This window comes from Manihot esculenta, chromosome 5 (genome assembly GCF_001659605.2).
Source record: "Manihot esculenta cultivar AM560-2 chromosome 5, M.esculenta_v8, whole genome shotgun sequence".
NCBI classification, from domain to species: domain Eukaryota; kingdom Viridiplantae; phylum Streptophyta; class Magnoliopsida; order Malpighiales; family Euphorbiaceae; genus Manihot; species Manihot esculenta.
In genome coordinates, this window is record NC_035165.2 from 28,637,746 (window position 1) to 28,658,068 (window position 20,323).

At 28.8% G+C, this 20,323-nt stretch overlaps 2 protein-coding genes and 1 long non-coding RNA gene across 7 annotated transcripts; 1 reads left to right on the forward strand and 2 right to left on the reverse strand.

Annotated features, from left to right (window-relative positions):
- The first annotated feature begins 6,686 nt into the window (after positions 1-6,686).
- LOC122723654 lies at positions 6,687-8,407 on the forward strand. The gene is made up of 2 exons (XR_006350653.1): positions 6,687-8,284; positions 8,354-8,407. It is a non-coding gene; the product is annotated as an uncharacterized LOC122723654 (long non-coding RNA).
- A 288-nt stretch (positions 8,408-8,695) lies between these two features.
- Positions 8,696-9,797, reverse strand: LOC110614737. The gene is made up of 2 exons (XM_021756378.2): positions 9,579-9,797; positions 8,696-9,465 (listed from the first exon to the last, which is right to left on the reverse strand). Exons 1-2 carry the CDS (start codon positions 9,741-9,743, stop codon positions 9,007-9,009), a joined length of 624 nt encoding a protein of 207 aa, XP_021612070.1. The 5' UTR covers positions 9,744-9,797; the 3' UTR covers positions 8,696-9,006.
- Positions 9,798-13,985: 4,188 nt separating this feature from the next.
- On the reverse strand, positions 13,986-19,716 carry LOC122723729. 5 transcript variants are annotated; one of them, XR_006350838.1, is made up of 8 exons: positions 19,358-19,714; positions 19,172-19,260; positions 18,947-19,085; positions 15,487-15,585; positions 15,210-15,329; positions 14,732-14,994; positions 14,372-14,633; positions 13,986-14,248 (listed from the first exon to the last, which is right to left on the reverse strand). XR_006350838.1 is itself a non-coding variant. In XM_043956999.1 (7 exons), the coding sequence occupies exons 1-7, from the start codon at positions 19,497-19,499 to the stop codon at positions 14,508-14,510; spliced, it is 972 nt and encodes a 323-aa protein (XP_043812934.1). In that variant the 5' UTR covers positions 19,500-19,716; the 3' UTR covers positions 13,986-14,507. The 5 variants fall into 5 exon arrangements, 4 of the variants coding, with proteins under 4 accessions (XP_043812934.1, XP_043812933.1, XP_043812936.1 ...); XM_043956999.1 differs by having other exon boundaries at positions 13,986-14,633; positions 18,947-19,079; positions 19,358-19,716; XM_043956998.1 differs by having other exon boundaries at positions 13,986-14,633.
- Between the last annotated feature and the right edge of the window lie 607 nt (positions 19,717-20,323).

Genomic DNA, 20,323 nt, shown 5'->3' on the forward strand with positions numbered 1-20,323 from the left:
GCAAGAAATATGTATATATCAGCTAATGCCTAATGCCATTAAATAGAAGGACAATTCTTACCTGCAAGCTCTAGCCCAACCAATCGACAATCACCATGTATTTTTTATGTGGGACCAATAGTAATTTTAACTAAAATGAAAAATTTTTAATTAGTCGAAGAAATTATTAGATGCATTGGTTCGACGTATTTCCTTATTCACGAAAGTCTGATTTCTCGAATTGAAAAATTATCAAATGCAACTTTGTCTCTCTGTTTTTTTAGTATAAACACAATTACTCCGAGGCAGACCGAAGGTACGGTAAGGCCCGTGCCGTATCAGTGAACGAAAAATATTTTAAAGGGATAAAGGTGCCGCAGCGGCGCAGTCGGTGGTGTCGCAGCGGCGCAGTCGGTGGTGTCGCAGCGGCGCAGTCGGTGGTGTCGCAGTGGCACAGTCGGTGATACCCTACTAAAGAGAAGCTCCCGACTCCGTCACTGCAATTACTGTTATCCAATTTTTATTCGATCCGCACATTAAAAAATAAAATAGAGAATTAAATTTTTTTTTCTATTTTAACTAATTAATAATAAACTCACCCTTGAATACACTTTGTCTCTCTATTGCTATTTTTTAAAAGTATCCTTAAATTAAATTAATGAAAAAATGCATAATTATTTTTTTATTAAGAAGTATAATAAAGAAAAGACATTGCTGAGTAGTTGTGAGATTTAAGCGATAAAGTACAATTTCCAGAGACATCTGCTTAACTAACAAAGACACAGAATTGGCCATGGGAAGTCATCTAAGCTAAGATATATTGGTTTCCGAATAATTCATTGCTTTTGAAGCCCTTGCAAATCAAGTTTTGTTATATATGGTGCTTAGAAGTCAATTCAAACTTGCATGAAATTCATTCTATTTTTTATAGAAGACAAAATTTAATATTTAATCCTTATAATACAGTAAAATTAACTAGTAAGTCCATTTATCTTTAAAAATATATTAAATAGCTTACATTTTAAAAATTTAACTAAAAGATCTATTATATTAAATTTTAGCATTATTGCAGTTAGTTTTGTACTATTACCGTTTACTGTATTATCTAATAGCAACGGTGTTAAAATTTAACAAGATGAATCTTTTAGTTGAGCTTTTAAAACTAACTCGATTAGTCAATATATTTTTGAAAATAAAATTATTCACTTTTTAAATTTACTATATATCATAAGAATTAAATAATATATTTTTATTCATAATATAATAAGGAGTGAGTGTTATATCGGTTTGATTTAAATTGAATCGAACTAAAATTAAAATTTTAATATTTATAAAAATAAAATCAATTTTAGTCTGAAATTGATTTAAAATAAATTGATTTGATTCAGTTTGAATCAATTTAATTTAATCAATTGAAATTTTTAATAGTCCTTTTATTTTTTATATATTATTTTTAATATTCTAAAATTTAATTGAAATATTTCAATTTTAATTATAGTATGATCTCTTTATATTATAAAAAATAACATAGTATAACTCATAAATCAGATTGGTTTGATTTTATTAATTTTTTTTATTAAAATTAAACTAAATTGAAATGATTAAATTTTTAAAAATAAAAAATTAAATCAAATTAAAATAATAAAAAAATAAAATTTATGAATTAATTCAATTTAATTAATTAATTTTTAAAATTTAAATCGAAAACTTTTCATCTAGCACATATAACTCATTCACCAAATTATTTTCCTTGTTTTTCTTTGGAAAAAATACATAATTTAAATTCATATTAAAAAAATCCTCAAATTTATTTTTATTTTATTTATTTTCTTTTTTTCAATTTTGTAAATAACTTCATTTGTGAAAACGAGTGATATTATTCTTTAACATTCAATTGTTATAGTATGGGAGCAAGTGCCTAAATACAACTGTCATACGAATTAAATATTTAAATTTAAAAATTAAAAGGAGTAAATGACTTTAAAGAGAGAGGTAAGGGAGTAATTAAATTACACATTTAGCCTTTTTATTTCCTAGTTTGGTCGCATATAATATATATACAACGGAACCTTACATTTTAACCTATTCACATTTTAATATAATTTTAGTTTATCTATAAATTTATAAATTTTTAATATAATTTTAATTTATCTATAAATTTATAAATTTAATAATTTATGTAACGATTTAATAACTAACTGACATTATATTATCATCGTTATTATTATTTATATAAATTTGATATTCTCATATTTAGAAAATAATTAGAGTTATGTGTATATGAAAAAATTTAATTTTGAGGGTCACACTCCACTCTTTTATTCTTTTTTTTCTTATTCTCTAGTGATGCATAATTGTCACTCTACTACAATGCCAGTATTTATCTCTTTACGGTGCCCAACGCACGGGTGTACTTATCCATCTATTTTCATCATGCGGTTATTTAATTGCTCTTCGACGCTCGTGCTGATAGAATCGTGGCATAGATGGATTTGCTCTCTTACTCCTAATTACATCAAACGAGCTAGGCTCTCCAGGTCCGAGCTCTCGATCAGTCCGACCTCTTTAATCGCGGATTGTATGGTGTGTTGATGGGTCGACTTGCTTAATGACATTTAATAAATGTTGAGTCTATCTCTTTCTCCATAGCGATCTTAGTCTGGGTGTCAGAGGTGCAATAGTCATAAAAGTAATAATCAAATGACTAAAAAAAGTATAACATTTACATTATTTTGTGTTTTACTCTAGTTTACATTATTTTGTGTTTTACTCTAGTTTATATTTTGGATGAATTGTTCATTATTTGCATTTAAATGTAATTTTAATTTTGGATGAATTGTTCATCATTTGCATTTAAATGTAATTTTAATTAATTTTTAAAAATTAAAATATAAAAGTTAAGATAGAATGTAAATGTAATATATTATTATAGTTTAAATATAAGCTAATTTCATATATAAAAATAATATTAATTTATATTTAATTATATTTAAATGATATATTTAATTTTAAAAATAATAATAATATAATTTTTTGAATATACAACCGTAGATAAATTTTATATTAATAATTATGAAGATTTTAAAATAAATATATTATTTTTAATTATTTTATATATGTTGTTATTTATATTAATAATTAGATCGCTTATCTTTAATTTTAATAGTAAAAATTAATTAAAATTACATTAAAATATAAATATAGGCTTAATTTATTCAAAATTTAAATATTTATATTAAAATATAAAATTACACAAATGTTAAAAATTTTCCAGCCAATTGATTAATTAAATAATAATAATAATAATATATGTAACATACTAATTAAATTATCAAATTTAAAAATTTATTAAAATCGCACTAAAATTTAAACATTGAGTCAATTAAACTAAAATTAAAAAAATTGAATTAAAATAAAAATATACATAAACATTGAGCATTTTTTAGTCAGTAGCTTACATTTTTTTAATTATATATGTTAAAAAATATAAAAAATATTTTTATGAAATATACAGACTCTTAAATACAAGCCATTTTTAACTATAATTAAAAATAAAATCTACCTAAACTAATTTTTTTAATTATTCAATTTTCTAATTTTTAATTTTAGTTTGATTATTATTTAAAAATTTTTAATTTAATTTAATTAATTCAATGAAAAAGTAAATTAAACAAATCAGCGACCTCCAGAAGATGGATCCTATATCAAGTTATTCTCTCAATTTATAATTCCCCGGCAAGTAAAAAAGAATGTGAATTTTTAAATTTCTAATAACTAAACAAAACATGCAAATCAAATCAAGACTAGACAAATAAAAAAAAAATCACAAACAAAAACTGACCTATCCAAAATAAACCAGATCACTAAAGATTCCAATTCAATCTCCTTAGAAAAATAATAATTTGCTAAAATCTCTATAAGCTTTCATGCCCTATGTATCAACAATGACTACCAAAAACCTAGTTGTACTAGACGGTACTCTCGTTACTTTAGCTTATCATAATTGAGACGAAAATGAGAAATACTATAAGTCTTCTCTTCAAATATCATATAACGCTGCTTCTCTCAAATGAATAATTCATTTATAAAGGTAGCTATTAAATGATGATTTAGTTGATTCGGTTTAAAATTAATTTAAATCAATCTGATTTGATTTGATTAAGTGTAATTTAATTAGTTGAGCTTTTTAATGAAATTTTTATTATTTTAAAATTATTTTAATTTTAATTATAATTTGATTCTATATTATAAAAAATAATATAATATTATTCGATAATTAATTCTGTTCAATTTTATAAATTTTTTAATTAAAAATAAATTAAATTAAAATAATAAGATTTTTTAAAGTAAAAATCAAACTAAATTAAAAAAAAATAAAAAATAATAATTTATAGAATAAAAACGATAAGTTTTACTGCATTCACAATATACTCTCTGTAACTTTTATGTATTCCAACAATTTAACTCCATACAATTTATACATACGATAAATTAGTCCTTAAAAATAATTTAATAATAGTGATTTTTATAAAAAAAATAATTAATATATAGGTTTTACTAATTTTAGGAACAAAATTATAGTGTAGCCAAATTAATTTAAAAAACTTACAAATTACCCTTTTACCTAAAACATACTTTGTAAATCTCCTTTTAACAGAGAGTTTCGTAGTGTTGTGTTGGCTCGGTTTATTCATACAAAATAATTCGTATTTGAAAAATATTTTTTATATGAAAAAATTTTTTTAAAAAAATATTTTTCAATAAGATAATTTATTTTTAATTACTTAATTTTAATTTAAAAAATAAATTTTATTAAACAAATCAATAAACAAAGATCTTAATAATGATTCCAAAGAGTAAAAAATGTATTTCTTTTTTAAAAAATATAAGTTATTTTTTTTCAAAATTATTTATTTTTTAATCAAGAAAATATTTTTTATTAAATTTAAATTTTTTAAGTATTCCAATCATTAAAAAATATAAAAAATATTTTTTAAATACAAGTTATATTCTACAAACAAATAAAGACTTAATTTGATTCTTTAATTCTCCCTTATTGGAATTATGGATAGACCATGAGATAGTTATATTTTAAAAAGATAAGAAATATTTTTATTAGAATTAAAAAATTTTAAATTTATTTTTATTTACAGAAAATAAATTATATTTAAAAAACATTTTTTAATAAAATAATTTATTTTTTATTATTTAATTTTAATTTTAAAAAATAAAAAATATATATACAGAAGAGAAGAGGTGTGGTCCCTTAAATAATATTAATTCGACGGAGAATAAAAAATACCTTATAAATCGGCCTATACTAATTTTGCAATAGTCCTAAATAGACTCGTAAATTGGCTCAAACCACCACTAAAAATTAACATCACAGTTAGATTAGATAGTCTATCTGCAATAAAATTTGCTTGTTTATAAACATGTTTAATCCTCACTTGTCAATTGAGACATAGCGGACAATCTAATATTTATCATCGTGCAAATTCTTATCTATTCAATTTCATATTCCATGCAATCTGAAAACCAAATAATATAGCATGAACTCAGAAACAAATATCAGATGAATGTAATAACCTTTTAACCATACTCCACAATAATTACGCAAGAGCCTCTGTACCTCTCATTTTAGGATTTCCTTCTGTGTTTAGTTTAATCTGAGATTGCCAAGCAATATTTAACAATATTCGGATATGGTCTGAATCGCTATTGCTTTATGAACACTACACTTGGAGATTCTGCACTAACTATCAACTTAAAATAACCGATTTGTTGGTTTAAACAACAATAAATGCAACGAAACACATCTTTAGTTTTTCATTTCTATATTCACCATAAATCTAAAAATAGCATCTTAGTAGAAGATAGAATCAAAATATAATCCACATTTAAAATCTTGTAATAGAGAGGACCAAATAATAATATCCATTAATAAAAAAAATACAAAGAGAGACAGACCTCTAAATACAAAACTAAAATTATTGAACTCTCGAATAATATAAAAAAAAAAAGGGAATATCCCCTACTAGTGCCCCTCTACCGATGCATTGTTGAGCCCTTGAACAATCTAAGAAAATATGGAAAGTATCCTCTATTAGCGGCCACTATTAGTGCCCCACCCAAGGTACAACCCATGTCATGTGAAAAGTCTCGCTTTTATCCTTTCATGTTTATTATAAATTTTCTATGAATTTTTTTTTCATTTGAAATTAGAGGTTTTTATGAATTAAAATTCAAACAAAACATCGATTATGGTAGAAATCAGAACACTAAATCATTTTTCAAATTGAATTGAGAGGGAAAGAGGAAATATCCTATAACAAATCGTACGCCGTTTTGATGATAAAGTGACCATTATGCCTGAGTTTTCATAGGTTCGATCCACGGTAGCTATCAAAAATTTACTCCCTACGGACTTACATCCCTCACTAGACACATTCAGTCTGATTTCATTTTAATTCTAATCATTATTCCTCTAATATTAATAAATTAATGTAGAGATATATTAATGAAATAGTCAAAGCGTAAAAAATAGTTTTATTTTAAAAAAATTATACTTTAAAAATAATTTATTTTTTATTTAAATTAAAAAATTTAATAATTTATTTTTTTAAGTATCTTAAACACCAGAATATAAAAAAATGTTTTCATAAAGAAATATTTTAGTTAATTTTATTAAAACAGGAAACAATTTTCAATTTGCCCTTTACTGATTTTTCAACATTTGTTCTGAATTCAGATTCCCATCCCATCTCCCCCAAAATAATATAATAAATTAATAATTTCGCTCTCGAAGAAGTTAGTAGTCATCCCCTGCTGCGATTCGCCTATCCTTCGAACAGCAAAATGGAGAAGATGATGTTACTGAGATCCATAATCGGCGCTGCCTGTTTCAGATCTCCTCGTTTCGCCGCCATTTTCCACCACCAACTCCGCCACCACTTGGCTTCTCGATTCATCTTCACTCTCTCGTCACCTTCATTTGCAGCCCCTTCCAATCGCATCCCTTCTGGTGTTCTTTTTTATCTATATATATATCCGCTAGTTAATTAAATTATGCCCTTTCAGTTGTTTGTTATTCGATTATGACTTGCTTGGTGGTGATTCTATTTTTTCCCCTTTTTTCCCTCCTTAATCGATTTGTTCTATATCCAATTCCTTTATCAAAATTTAGGGTTTTTTCTTCTTAGATTAATACTCCCTCCGTCACCTAACACGTTAATAAATACAATTTTTTAAATTAATTTTTTAATTACATCCATTTATATTTAAATTTAATTAAATATTAAAAAGTAATTTAAGTGAATTCTTAAAAAATAATCTTAAAATAAAATTAAGTAAGATTATAATAGGTAATTTATATATTAATATAATTTAAAAATAAATAATGATTTTGAGACAGTAAATAAAAAATTCAAAAATTAGGGACGGCTAGTATCTGTTGGCATAGTTTTCAAAGAGCTTTACTGGATTTCATTATGTCCGCTGTAGTAAACTCCTGTTAAAGAGAGTTTTATGCATTTAATGTCTTTCAGGTGTATGCTGGATTCACAACATTTCGCTGGCGTAGAAGCTCTAATAGCTTAAGTATGCTATATTGCTATGGCTATGGTTTGGTTGCTTCCCAGTGATCACTTGCTTTTCATTTGTTTTGATGATTTTGTCATTTCCTGAAATTAATGGATTAACATCCATATATTAACATTTGAGGAAACAGGCCTTCACCAAATTATTGTGGGTTTTTACTTTTCTCTACCAGAATGAGATCCTGGTTTCACAAGGGGTCCCTGATTCTGTGGTCTTGCTGTCTGAATGCTGTGATGTGTGTTCAAATATATTGTGCTTGTATTGAATACACCTTGTAACTTTATACTAAAATCTAATGTTCTGCAGTGAATTAGTTTCATCTGATACTACCTTTCTAATAGTAATTGTCATGTTGTGAATTTGTTCTTATGGGGCAACCCCTAGTAGACTTCAGATCTTCTCTTGCTATGGCTATTGGACGCGTGCGATATTTTAGTGAGGACGTAACTCACATCCCTGTCATACAGGATCCAGAAATTCGAAATGTTTTCAAGGACTTGATGGTTGCAAGTTGGTATGAGCTTTATGATAATGTGAAGAAAGCATTGTCTAAAAACACTTATGACAAAGCTGGCCAAGAAGTTTTGAAGAATGTCTTCCGTGCAGCTGAAGCAGTTGAGGAATTCGGCGGCACGCTCATTTCTATGAAAATGGAACTTGATGACAGCATCGGATTGAGTGGCGAGCTATTATAATTTAAACAGAAGTACATGACCTATTTCCTTTTCTCTGTCTCCATGATTCTTGTAGTTTGATGGTTATAATTTTTCTATAGGATGTAAAACCTTTATCAGATGATTTTGCCAATGCACTTCGAACTGTTTATCAACGATATTCTGCCTATTTGGATGCATTTGGACCTGATGAGGGTTATTTACGGAAAAAAGCAGAAACAGAGTTGGGATCAAAGATGATATACCTGAAGATGAGGTGCAGTGGGCTCGGTTCAGAGTGGGGAAAGGTACTAAAACTAGTTTCACTGTGTTAAACAGAATATAGCATGATTACATCTATTTAGGTAAAATAAGCATGATGTAGGGTTCCATGAACTAATTACAGCCTAAGCCTATGGGAAATGAATATATGATGAACAAAATAGGTCATGTCAAGTCACATGTCCAACAGATAGAAATGGAGTAGATATCCTAATCAATTAACCAGTTAAGACAACCTTGGACAAAACTCAATGAAGATCATACTTGATTTTGCAATAGAAATGTAATTCATACACTTGCTCCTCAAATCCAGTCCTCCCTAAACTCCCTTTTTCAGTCCTGCTGTTGTATCATACCTTGGAGCTTTGTTTTCACCTCCCTGATCTCTTATCACTCAGTTATGGTTCATTTCTAGAACTAGAATTGGAAATCTTTATTCATTATTTTGTTTTTCTCTGCTTGCCTCCATTGCTGAGGCTAGAATGAAAGGGCATTAAACTCGAGCCACCTTAACTATTCTGGTGCGTTTACGCCATGACCAAGATTCAGAAGGAGATTTGGGCAAAGGAGGAAGCAACACGGCTTTCCTGCAGAGACCAAATGGCCATCCTTTGCAGTGACACAAATCCAGAAATATGGAACGTCTTGGAAAATCTTCCAACTCAAGAACCTCACTGAAACTTGAGCAGCGTGAGAAGTTTGTCTTCACAGAAACAAAAGGTTCATTGCTCAAAGCACTTGAACGACAAGAGAAACAACTCTTAACAGACACAAATTCTTCCCTTTCTTCCTCCTCATCTTCATCGTCGTCATCGTTTTCTGGCAAAACTTTCGGAGCCAACAACAGCTCCCCAGTTCTGGGAGATATCACCCAAGAAAAGCTATCTGTCAGAACAAAGGATCTTTGCCTAGAGTTCTCCATTGCACGGCTTCGAATTGCTGAAACAACAACCTGAAGAAACAATCAAACACAATACAACAAAACCAGAAAAACATTCATGGATTAATAAGGCAACAAAGAAATTAAGAAGAAGATTCTATCTACAGTAGTTAAACGTATAGTACTTCCTGCTCATCATCTCCGTCACTAGATGGGTGCTCCACCTCTGGTCTCGAAGTTGGAAGCCGCCGACGAGCACGGCAATTAGAAAACGCATCCTTCAAAGTTGCAGTGAGGAACTTGCACTTCCTGGAAATTTTTGGTGGCTCATCATGATAAAAGACACCCATGTTGGAGAAGTTTGGGAACAAACTTACCTTGATACAGAAATATATAGAGAATTTTTTTTTTTTTTTGTCAGAGTTTGTGCCCTTGTTAATCACACTATTAAAAAAAGATAAAAGAGAATAAAAATGGGAAATTTAAGTAATTCGACCATAAATCCACGAATAAAAGATAAAATTCCATTAAGATAAAAAATGTAATAAAATCTGTCAAAATTCTTAAATAAAAAAATCTAGCATAATATAGGGAAGAAAAAAAAGTACATCAGCACTTCCTTTCTACTATTAATTTTTTTATTTTCTTTTTCAATTGGAGTTGCAAAATTGAAATTTTTCGAACTGGGCCATAAAATTTAGAATTTTTAATAAATTCATATTGATGTTAAAGTTGACGTGACAGTGTGATAGTGGCCTTGCAGCTTATATTGAAAATGCAGGCATTTCAATCTGTTGGGGGTAAAGGCAAAGTTAAAAGCAAAAGAAAAAGGGTGAAATTCTACCAGAGATTTTCAGGACCGTCGGATGATAATTTGTTGGATAAAATCGCACCTTCAGATTGTATTTTTAAAAGATTAAAATGTGCTAATTTTGTCATTTTCAAATAATCACTTCAATCTGAAGTTATGGGGAAATTGGACGTAACACCAAACCGTGAATGCTATTTACTTGATAAGAAATTAAGAGTGGTGGTTTCATGAGCGATTGATAATTGATAAATTATATTTAACATCTGTTTATAGATCATTAGATTTATAAAATAATGAAAAAAAATATATATTATATTATTAATTTATTTTTAAGTATACATATAATTTTTAGTTTATTATAATATATATATATGATTTAAAATATGATTATTAATAAAATGTAATTATTTTTATGTACATATATATATTATATGAAAATAATCATTATCACTAAAATAATTATTTTTATTATATTTTATAGTTATTAGTTTATAATTATAAATAATTTGTTAATATATTAAAATTTTATTTGAATAAAAATTTTTATAATTTATAAATACTAAAAAGATAATAAAATATAAAAAAAGTTTAATAAAAACTCTAAAAATAGAGATAAATGAAAATGCAGCTCATAATTTATTAGTTGTTGATTCAATTTAGCTGATTTTTAATTATATTATAAAATTCAATTTAATTAATTTTTCACTGTGTTATATCAGAAAATATTAATTTAAACTCAATTTATTTGAAAATAAAGAAAATTAAAAAATAAATTTCTTTATTTTTTTTAGCTAAATCAAGAGCTAAAAATGGATTGAACTTGTTGATTTTTAGAGTTAAATCAATATATTTCAATAATTTTTTATTTTTAGTTGAAAATTAATGAGTTAAAATTAAACTTTTAAGTTAATTTTGATAAAAATTGGAAATGTCCAAAATTAAATTTCTCCAATTAGACAAAACTTAATTGCCAGCAAGAAATGTTGATAATAACCAAAAGGAACAAAAAGAATTAGTTGGAAGGATTAGGCCAACTCTAATATGGAAATTCCCAAGCCCAGATTTTTTTTTTTTAATTTTGGAATTGGGAGAATGCTTACGAAATTTCCTAGCAACTCCCTTTAATTTAGGGTCTTCAAACTGAAAGAAGAGCCAAATTTAGAAGATAGCATATCATTAATGCTAAATTTTTCTTTTAAATGGAAATTAAAATTATGGGAGTAAATCAAATGTATTCAGATATATTTATCAATAAATTAAGTATATGAATGCATCATATTAGATTAAATGATTAATTTATTCTTAAATTATATATCAATTATTAAAACAAATTTTATATTTTTAATTTAAATTTATTTTAATTATTAATTATAGTAAATTCCATACAAATCCATCAACTATAGGGGTGAGCAGTATTCGATTCAAATTGAAAAAATCGATCGAATTGAATTGATTTAAAATTTTAATTCGGTTTTTTATATATTTCGGTTCGATTTTTAATTTTAGAAATTTCGGTTTGGTTCAGTTTTAATCAGAAAAAAACTGAAAAAATCGAACCGAACCGATTAGTGATAATAATATATTTTTTCAATAATATAGAGAAATTAAATCATATTAAAATTAAAATATTTTAATTAAATTTTAAAATATTAAAAATAAAGTGTAAAAAATTAAAAAATTATTAAAAATTGAAACTGATCAAACCGAACCGAATCAGATCGGTTCGGTTCGATTCGATTTCTGACTAAAATTGATTCGATTCGATTTTCATAAACACTAAAATTTCAATTTTTGATTTTTTCAATTCGATTCGATTTTGAACCGAACCGACCGAATGCTATGAAAATGTTTATGGCATAAATATTCTAGAAGGATATGATTAAAGGAAGAACATCATTATCCTAATGAAAACGGATAATCTGAAAATAAAACACCAATGTGCAAAGGACTATTACAACAAACATGGGATTTAATTGATATTGTTATGTTTGATTCAGTTGATTGATTCTCATATTTAGGGCAACCAATTCAATTTCTGATAACCACGTCACCCGATGCACCAGCAATCCCTAAAAATTCAACGTTCCAAGAAGAATTGCTGCACCATCCAATTTCCCTTTTGCCAACTCCAATCAAGTACAAATTGACCTTGCAGCGGCCAACTTCATTTTAAGAAAGCAACCACACAGTCAACTGCTGAAGGGTTTCATTTCTGAAACCTGAGTTCATAGAAGATAAGGGGTTCATTTCTAAATAGTTCATTTCTGCCATTTTTTTTTTAATTACTATTAATTCTTTAAATTTTTATAAATTAAATAAATTCGTCCTGTTTTAAAATTAATCAATTAAAATATTTTTATATTTATAAAATATAACTATTTAATTTTTTTATTAAAAATTTACTAATCGTTGTACTATTTAATTTCTATAATTTTAATTATATATATTATTTAATTTCTATAATTTTAAATATTTATATTATTTAATTATTTTAATTAAAACTAAAATAGGTTAATTAATTAAATTTTATATAATAAAATTACATTTTAATTGAGTGATTTTAAAATAAAAAAAAAATTAATAAATTTTTATAAAATTTAGAGAACGAATAATAATTTTCAATTTATTTTTCTCTAGATGAGACCGTCGTTACTCTAAGCCCATGATTCAAAGCGTTATCATATCTTATTCCTCAAATACCATATTGTTACCCCTAATTTGGGAAGTAAGGAGGTGGAATCGAAAATAAAAATTTGTTTGTTTCACGACAATATTTTATAAAAAAATAGTTTTTATATTTTTTTATCAAAATAATATTTTATATTAATTTTTTTTAATTTTTAAATAGACCTTATTTTAATTTTTTTTTAAATATATAGAAATTAGACGAGAGTCTGTTCAAATATTTAAAATTTTTTAATTCAAATGATTATTATTCTCGACCGCTGCAGCCGCTTTACACCACTACTAAAATTTAATAAATTTTATTTTTTAAAAAATATAATTTTTTATTAAAATCTGCTATTAAATATTAATAATATATAATATTAAGTATTAAAATTTTTAATTTCCTTAATATGATGAAATTTGCTGATGTATATGATTTTGCATTTGATATCTTTAAATTTATTACAAAGTATGAAATTAGAAATCATGTATATTAATTAGATTTTAAATTACTAATATTTCTAATTATTCTCTACTAGATTGTATATTTAATTATTAATTTTTTCATACATTATTTTAAATTCTAAATTTTTTTTATATTATTTTAAATTTTAAAAAATAAAATAATATACTATGATCTATTCTCCGTTTCGAAATCTGAATATAAAAGAGAGAATATTTTACTTCACTTTATATAAAAAATATATTATTCTATAAAATAATATAAAATAATTTTATATTATATTGTAAAATAAAATATTTTAATATACGTAGGTATTTTCATAATCTCAATTTCCTATCCCTCTTACCAAACCAGGCATTGAAATAAATTGTTTGTACCATCCTCATTAAATGCTACAATTTATTATTAGGCTAGTAATTACATTATGAAGAAAAAAATTTTAACTTCACTCTTCAGCAATGTAGAAATTAGAAACGTTTCATTGGCTTATGGTTGGTTCTTTTGACATTATTTCCAACCAAAGAAAGTGAATGCCAATTTTTCTGCAGCCATACATTTACCTGCTTGCATGGTTCGGCCTCTCAAACCAATGTTATTCTCCCTGTAATGAGCTTATGCCTTATATCCATTTGAAGGGGGAAAGCAAGCCAATAATACACAAGCAACAACAGGATCCATTAAAAAAATAAAATAAAAAATGAGAGTAACAGAATGAATTTGCAGTATGCAGTTGTTCATTGCCTACGATTTTGCAATCCATTACAACAAATAAATTTTCTCAACCCCTCCTGTAACCAATCAATCTCCTCAAGGCTAAACAATAATGAGAGTTCTTCATGTTAACTGTAAATAGGCCAATTTACCTCGCCCTAGATTTCCCGGCCTTGGAACCACCACTGCCAAGACTTTAAACACTGCAATGTTACAAAAATGATTCTGATAAATGGATGAGCAAATCACCCCGCTCCACAACTATTTTCTTCCCCGAAATCCAGACTAACAAAGGAAAAGAAAAGATGAATGAATGTCAAATCCACCTGTCCCGGATGTAAGCAAGGCACAGTCAAGGTATTAGCACCGCCAGCATCATATCATTGCTAAACTTCCAGAGGTAGAGATTGAAGATCAAGTTACTTTTTTAACATGGATCACCATCTGGGTGGGTAAATCCAATCATGTGCTAACAACACCAGAGACCCAGGGAACAATCAGTGGTGCATTTGGGTGTGAGTTTCTATATGATTCAGAATACCTGTCCTTAAAATTCAGTTTTGGCTTCTCAGCCTGCATTTTGACAAACTTTAATATTAATTTTGTTTTGGTCCAAATCTAATTGAAAATTAGCTTATCATGGAGAGAGAGAGAGAGAGAGAGAGAGAGAGAGAGTCAACTCTTACATATTTCAGCCAGCACTCCTGATTCTTATGTTGATAGATATCTGGTGAGTAGCATCCTGTTTCAGATGGGCAATAGACCCATATGTTGCATTTCATTTCGCCTGGCTTTGCTCGTTTTGCCTGATCTAAGCAAGCTTGACAGCAGTCAGCTGCACTTTCTTTATGGTGGGTAAGGCCCCATCTGACAGCTGCACCATCATAATCAGTATGAAGCTCAGCATGGCATTCAGGTGGAACTGGCCTTCCAGGTAAAATTTCTTCATCTACAAAGAGAGGGAAAGAAAAAAAAAGAACATATCAGTGTATGGATATTTCTCTTTTACTTTTCCTATAAATGGAAAGTGGTGATGTGCCCATTGACACATGTAGAGCAAGTTAACATGGAAGGTCTGATCTCTTGCATCTATTCCTTCGCGTGGAGACAGACAAACAGATAGACTATCACAAACAGACATTTAAAAAAGGTTGACACAATTACCGTCCTCTTCACCCTCGGGCTTATCGTCATGCTCCTGGTTAATGATTTCAGTAGGCATCCAAAGGCCAATGTTCTCGGACAGCACAGCCCAATCAGAGTCCAAGGCTTTTATTAGCATCCCTATGGAATATTCAGTACCACCAGTAAGGAACAAGATACTGCCAAACAAGCATCAAACTCACCACAGGGATCAAACATGATGGATCCTCAATGGTTTTATTCACAGAATTAAACTCAAATGCCACGAAATCACAGGCTTCAAAGGCAAAAGCCATACTGGTTTGTTCTTGCAGGATAGTTGAATTCAGTAGCCCTATTCCACGGATCAATTGTTTGACTTCAAGCAGTTTTTCTTTGCGCCACCTTTCAACAGCTTCTGTTTATCAAAACATGATGCAACAAAGATAACTAGAAAGATTTGAAATAAATAAATAAACAAACTGCAGCCATTATCTTGGTTATTGTGGGCTGGCTAACAGTTTAAATGCGAGCATTCCAGATATTAAGTGTATCAACTAAGGTTGAGCAATTGACTTCTAAAACTGATATTTCGGGACCCAGCTACATTCAATGCAGTTTTCCTCCAACAACTGTAGAAAGAGTGCACTAGAATTGGAATAGAAATTAAATTGATTATTGGAAAAAGTAAATACAGAGTTTGAAAATTAAGACAATGCTAGCAAATTAAACAGAGCTTTAAGAATTGTAAGAGACAATAATTGGAAACATATTTGACTACTGAAGTCTGTGTTGGATTTGGTTGATTAAGTTGTTAGGGCCTTCCTGTTGCTGCTTATGCTTCTTGAATAAGCTCCTTTGATCACCTGGAAGAATCTGGATCCCATGAACTTCTGCCATTGTGCTAGAAGCTAATCAAGTCACCACTTCTCAACTTTAGCTAACCACCTCCTGTAAACTTCGACCTTTTGCTAACTTCTTCTCATAAATATCCATTAATCTTCAGAAAGAAATTAAATAATCTAGACCTTCCAACTTAATTAATAAAATAAATTTAACTTTACAAAAAATTAATTGAGCTGGACTTAGGCCTAAAATAATTTTCAATACCTCATAAAACTATATTGGTTAAACAGTTATATAACCTAAAATTTTTCTAACTAGCGAGGAAAAAATTGTAACCTCAAATTTTGAAATGCATAGCCTTATATTGGTTAGCAACTCATCAAGCCGTTATCATGGTTTCAAATAACATAACAACCATTATTTATGGGTTTTTCAAGGCTTCGTCACTCATCACCCTGTCATTCACAAGCATTTTCTGAGTTGTATGGATAAGAGCCATAACCACTATTAACGGTATAAGATGTTATTTAATGTCAAATAATGCCAGCAGCCATTACCCCCAATATTAGAACTGCTATAAATCACATGCAGACAATGTTTTATACATTTCTTTTCATTCTCTAACCCTTTATTTGAAATCAAAGGTTTCACAAGAATTCAAATCATTTATTTTCTATCAAATTTTTTGTTCGGAATGGAAAAATTCATTTCTTTTTAATATATAAAGTTTTCTTTTTTAAGAAATGAAATCATGCATGATTTTGTTAGAATTTATTTGAATTCTTTTCTTGCGAAATGAATCTTGCCAAACGGAGGATAAGCATTCCAGCCTTCTGTACCTACTGTTCCTATCACATTCTTTCAAAATTTCACCAAAATTTCTCCTTTTTATTAAGTCTCTCCCTTTGAGATTAAATTATCTAAATATCTCTATTCTCCATTACAAATTCTTGCAAAAGATGAGCCTTATTTCTGTTTTTCAACTATTTCTTTTCATTATTTGAAAAAACTTAGCTGTGTACCTAGTGCATATTATATAGTTATATATATCTATATAACAACTTTATTTGATGTATTTATCTTATCATATAATTGTGCATAATTTTACTTGTATTTGCTCATTTCATGAACTTTATAAATTTTTTCAAAAAATTTCTGTGGCGCCTAGCCATTATAGGCCTATTTCCATTATCCAACTGCGAAACATACAACAGAGTACTTCCCAAAGGATGTCCTCTAGTATTAGATAATGATTAAAGTTACAAAAAACCAAATAAAGAGGTAGCATTTTTAGAACAACATCCTGGGCAGCAGTTATACCTATATCCCTATGGTTGCATTTAAGCTTCTACTGTTACCTCACAGCAGAGAATGATGTATTTGGACATCAACTAAACTGCCCACCACTCAAGTATCTTCTAGAAATTAGAAAAAAGGTAATTCGCCTGGATATGGGTTCTCACAAAAGGCCACAAAATGAAATCAGCCACCAGTACCATGTGATATATGTACATAACTAGATAAAGATTGAGAATTAATGTGTAGATGGGCCGAATACATGTCCACATGCATCTCTGCCGATTACATGTGTTTGTGAATCGCAGTATTCCACTAAGCAAGAACCTTTCCTTTGTGGCAATTACAAAAATGATAAGTATGTTTTACAACACAAAAGCCTTGTGTTAACAAAATATGATCCTCCTTTGGGTTTATTATATCCACCTTCACCTCCCAGCTTGTTTCCTCCTATTCACAATTTCTAAATCAAGTATGAATTTCTTCCAGGCCAACTACTCATGTTACTACCTCAGCGTCAACAGTGCATAGTTTTGTTAAATCACCTTAAATGTCTGAGCTGAAGGGAAAAAGGAGAACAAGAGAAACCTATAAGGTAAATAGCTGCAATTAGACGCAAATGTAAACTGAGGAAACAATTGGGTGACAGCAATGTGGAAAAAACAATCATAGAGGGAAGAAGTAGAAGAAATTGAATTTATATTGTATGATTAAAGAGAGCAAGACAATTAGAGGGAAGAAGCAGGCAAAGTTCCCATGACTAAGCTGCAAAAGTAGAGTTGTCACAAACAACAGGAGCATGGTAGATATGGCAGTGGAAGAGGTACAAATAATGTGTCGGTCTTGGCAAATGAGTTCCAAAGTGTATCTAAAAGAGCAATTGCAAGTAGCAATAACCTTACAGAGAGAAACAAAAGAAATTTGTGAATCAGTAAAAACCTTTTTTCCCATTTTGAGATTCATGGACCATAAAGGACCCAAGCGCCTAACAACTAAGTGTGTTCAAACTAAGCAACTAAGTTCTATGAAAAACATTGAGAAATCCCTCAAGTGAAATCTTTAGATGTATGGTAATTCATAGAGCAACATATGCACAGATTAAAAAAAAAAAAGAAAAAAAAAAGAAATTTCTCCTAGAACTTTTATGGTTTCCGGTTGATCTCAGAAATAAGGCCCACAGTTCCCATCTAGCCAGACAAAAAGTTGGCAACAAAATTGTTATGCAATTTCATCATACCACCTTATTAAGATAGAGTCTAGTTGAAACCACATTGCCTCTACAACTAATATTTCCCAGGTTGCACTTATTAGTTATTATTATAGTTAACAAAGATAAATGAGGCACCGATTAATAAAACAGAAAATGTTAACCGTTAATGAACTGGGATCAGGGGAAAAATGAAGAATAATGCTTGCCCACCTACAAATTCTGTCCACAACATTATTTCACCATCTAAATTTTTAGCAATTCCACCAAAATTCAGTCTTTAAATCCACGTCAAGGAAACCCCACTTGTATTTCCAACTAAAATTACAAAATTAACTAAAACGCGTTGTTCAATAAACTGCTTTGCATGTAAATCAGTAATTCAATGGAACAACAATAGCGTAAAAACGATGAATATATATGAACCAACCTCGTTGCTCGGTGATATTGGCATTCGCGTTCAAACTTCTCAACCGCTGCAAAATCTCATCAGTTATCTTCCTTCTGACCTCCATTGGCAACTCAACGGCCTTTTCATCTGTCTTAAGCTCCTCATTGAGTTGCTTCACCTTTCAACAAAATCCCCACATGCTCCTAATCACCCATTCGGAATTAAAAATAACCTAAAAATCACGAAATAACATAAAATTCTTACCAATTTAACAAGCTCTAGAGGTTCATTAGCTCTTCGTATCTGAATTGATTCCTCCATCCTATTAATCTGATCCGGTGTGTAATTTACAACTGCAACAAAAATATCTCAAAATCAAAAGCGAATCCCCAAAAAGGGAAAGATTCTAAAAAAGAATCAATTAAATTAAAACAACTAGCAAGATGTTACCGTTTTTTAAATCATTATTGGAGTAAATGTAGAGTGAACCATAGAGAGAGCGAAGAACGTAAAGAGCAACAACAATGTTGATGGAGCAAACTATAAGAGTGGTTCTCTTGTACGAGCATCCCCATTTCACTCCCCTCGCCATCTCCACCTCATTCCACCATATCACCTCTCTCTCTCTCTCTCTCTGCCCCCCGATTCCACCAGATCAAAAACACAGATCACAGAATTCGAGACTAACGACGGCTGTTCTTCATCTCTGCATCGAACACGAAGGAGATTGGGGAATAAAGCGAGAGAGAGAGATAGAGAGAGAGAGAGCCCTGCAATACAAGTTTCCTCTTAATTATGCGAAAGAAACAGTGAAGAGTGACCACCGTGCTTTTCAATTTTGTTAATTGTCATTAGTATCAATATTTTATTGTTGCTAAATTGCGCTAAACGATGATTAATCTAATCACGTTTTAAAGCTACCTCCAGTGCTATCATGCGCTTTAGCTTTATAGCTAATGGAATTAGGTGGCTGGTGTTGATTATAAGCTTATAAAGCATGAAAATTAAAAATGTCACAGCTATTGGTTAGGCCAGTGTTGGTTCATAAGTGGGTAAACAACTAGGGACGCAACATTTATATTTTAAGAAATAAATTTAATATTTATATTTTTGAGAAATGGATTTAGCATTACATTTTAAAAAAATTGAACACAATATTTATATTTTTTTAAAATAAAATTTTATTGATATAATATTTCAAAATAAAATCTCTTTGAATTTGAGCTCCGCTCATTTTGTTTAAACCGCTAATAAAATTATTTTATTTATTAAGCTTGTTCTAATGTGCGCTGGGGGATTAGGTTAGGAAAACCCATCAAATTAAGCATTACTTGTGTGTGATTAATGAGCTCGTGCCCAAATGGCTGCTTTCTAAACCACTTTCAACAATAAATATACTTATCATGTAATTCATAT

Coding starts and splice junctions, on each gene's coding strand:
- LOC110614737 (XM_021756378.2), bottom strand. CDS start 9,743: ATGGGTGTCTTTTATCATGATGAGCCACCAAAAATTTCCAGGAAGTGC. Junction 9,466..9,578: donor ACGGAGATGATGAGCAGGAA/GTACTATACGTT, acceptor TTGTTTCTTCAG/GTTGTTGTTTCAGCAATTCG.
- LOC122723729 (XM_043956998.1), bottom strand. CDS start 19,499: ATGGCGAGGGGAGTGAAATGGGGATGCTCGTACAAGAGAACCACTCTT. Junction 19,261..19,357: donor CAATAATGATTTAAAAAACG/GTAACATCTTGC, acceptor TTTTTGTTGCAG/TTGTAAATTACACACCGGAT. Junction 19,086..19,171: donor CTCTAGAGCTTGTTAAATTG/GTAAGAATTTTA, acceptor TTTTGTTGAAAG/GTGAAGCAACTCAATGAGGA.